Raw genomic sequence first — 2588 nt, forward strand, 5'->3', positions numbered from 1 at the left:
ACCGTTGGCTTGTGCCTACAGAGTTCAGAAACTGAATATCAAACACTATCAGTAACACTGTCTCCAAACAGCTCCTGTTTACTGGTTCAACTATTATTCCACTTATTTAGTATTATTCATCATTCCCATATCTCACTTATTATATATTATTTACTCATCATTCCCATTCTCATATCTCACCTATTATTTGTTATTTACTCATCATTCCCATTCTCATATCTCACCTATTATTTGTTATTTATTCATCATTCTCATTTCCTATTTCAGAACTGTTCATACTGTTCATATTGTAATATAATAACAATACTATTTATCCCAGTATCCTTTGCACTATGTTCCACATTTAAATTTTTATTGAACTTGCCTCTATATTGTTTCTCTTCATTGCACTCATGCCTCTCATGCCTCTATATTGTTTCTGTTTCGAGTATGTATATATATATATTAGTGTGTATATATTAGTGTGTATATATTAGTGTGTATATATTGTTTGGTTGTTTTTGTATGTGTAAGCACATTGTGAGCAACTACGCTCCACGATTCTGATCACTGAAACACCTCCCCCAGATTTTTGGGGTGACTGATTTCCACTCACTGTCACTGGGTTGGTGAGCACCTCTCTCATGTACTCCGCCACCGGAATCGGACCTGTGGCTTTTATTCAGACCAGTTTTATTTTAGTGGTCAGGTGTCGCAGCATGGAGCGTTGGGGCTTTTCCTCGCCGGTTGGAGGGCTGCAGAAGAGTCTGGTCTGAGCTGCTCGCCATCGCACTGTCACACACAAACACAACAAATAGATATCTAATAACAAAGAACTTTTCCTGTAGGACATAACCAGCAATATACAAACATGCATAGTTTAAAAATGACTTTTTTAAGGTTGTTTGGTGCAAGTTCCTTACCCAATTAGATAGATAGATAGATGGATAGATACATAGATAGATAGATAGATACATACCAGAATACCTACTTAAACTCTGATTACTCAACAATAATCAAATAATAAGGGATGCACGTAAGAAACAGACCAACTAAACAGGCATTACATGTGAAACATGTCAAATAATTGTCAAAGAAATGCATCCAATATTGCAGAAAAAACATGCAAATATCACATTACGTTTAGGTTTCACGGAATAAACGGAGTTCCATTATAATAACAAGAACTAATTTTTAAAAATCGTGCTTAAATAAAAAGTGTTGATCAGATCATCACCTGCTGTTGATAGACGACTGAAGACTGCTGATTAGCATCTGTGTTTTCACACAAAAACAAGCCCTCATTCTGCTGTTTACGTCCGTCTAAATACAACTAGGACACTGTTTTATGGCCAAGTTAAGTGATAGTTGGCTTGGTAGCATTATTAGACAAGACACGTGTAATTAAATGTAATTTTAACCACATGGACCAACTCTCAGCTCCCTGACAGTTAGCTAGCTGTTAGCCGTTGAGCTTTAGCTACGTTAGCTGCTAATAACGTTAATTTAACGGTCAAATACAAACGGAAAAACAGCCGAAAATAACGTTTTAGCTTCGGGTAAAAATGATAAAAATATACATTTGTTCATTTGTGTCTTTCAGTCGTTTACAATAGCTTAAAACAACAAAGTATAAGAGTGAGAGTGATATGCTAACAGACTGTTGAGGGTTACGCAAACCGCAATAATAAGTACAACATCCGGCTAACCTTTCACAATAAAACATCTTTCGTGGAACATACTTGTAGTGCAATTAAAAACATTATGAGATAGTTTGATGTTAGATGATGATAAGCGTTGACAATCCCTGTTTTGAATTTCGCTGACACTAGCTACGTTTAAACTACGAGAAGTAAACTCCGATTTGCAGGAAATTAACGTTAGCATGTTTTAGCATAGCTAGCTAAGTGGCAAGCTAACGTTACAGACGATTTACATGGTAACTTCAGATACATTTACTTTACAATGTTGCTCTTATATGTTATATAACCATAGACTATATGGGACAAAGATAAACTTAAAACCTAGTGAAGCTAAATCTTACCTTGAACTAATAACTAGTTAGCGTTGCTAACTCTCAGCTAACGTCAGTCAGATCCCGCCCAACGGTCTGTGGCGCCTCTCGTTTTTTTTTTTTTTTGTTTGTTTTTTTTCTTTATTGATAAAAAAAATGGAAACAGAACACAAACGACATACAAAAGTATTCAACATAACATATAAACATACATAAGAAAAACAGAATACAATACAATTTAGCCAGGGGTAGCTTAAAGGCCGTTACAGAGACAAGGAGGATCATTAGTTGACAGTTTGCACTCTCTCTTGTTGTTGGAGCCCAAAATCAGATTTATATAAAGAACAACTTCATGGACATAATGTATAAAATTAAGTTTTTTTAGAGCTGAATTTACATTTGTTAATGTGAAACTTTGCCAAAAGAATTAATCATATATATCTACATTTATAATAAAAAACATCTTTTCTTTGAGATTTTAATTTAATTTTAATCTGTTTGATTGATCCCCAATGGGGAAATTTCAATTGACACTCTGTGTCCAAACTTTGTTAGTAATCACACACAGTCCTGAACTACATACACACACATGCAC

General features: G+C 34.8%; 1 protein-coding gene across 3 annotated transcripts in view; it reads right to left on the reverse strand.

Moving 5' to 3' along the window:
- The window catches only part of LOC116687332 (protein arginine methyltransferase NDUFAF7, mitochondrial), a 23133-nt gene extending 21027 nt beyond the window's left edge, over positions 1 to 2106 (reverse strand). For all 3 annotated transcript variants that reach the window (XR_004331517.1, XM_032512652.1, XM_032512660.1), the window contains exons 1-2: positions 2024 to 2106; positions 596 to 771 (exon numbers count right to left, since the gene is read on the reverse strand). Coding sequence is in view for 2 of the 3 variants with exons in the window: in XM_032512652.1 (XP_032368543.1) it covers positions 596 to 625 (30 nt within the window). In the remaining variant the exon portion in view is untranslated. The remainder of the gene's footprint in view (positions 1 to 595; positions 772 to 2023) is intronic.
- Between the last annotated feature and the right edge of the window lie 482 nt (positions 2107 to 2588).

The sequence above is a fragment of the Etheostoma spectabile genome, chromosome 1 (assembly GCF_008692095.1).
Source record: "Etheostoma spectabile isolate EspeVRDwgs_2016 chromosome 1, UIUC_Espe_1.0, whole genome shotgun sequence".
Taxonomy (NCBI): Eukaryota; Metazoa; Chordata; class Actinopteri; order Perciformes; family Percidae; genus Etheostoma; species Etheostoma spectabile.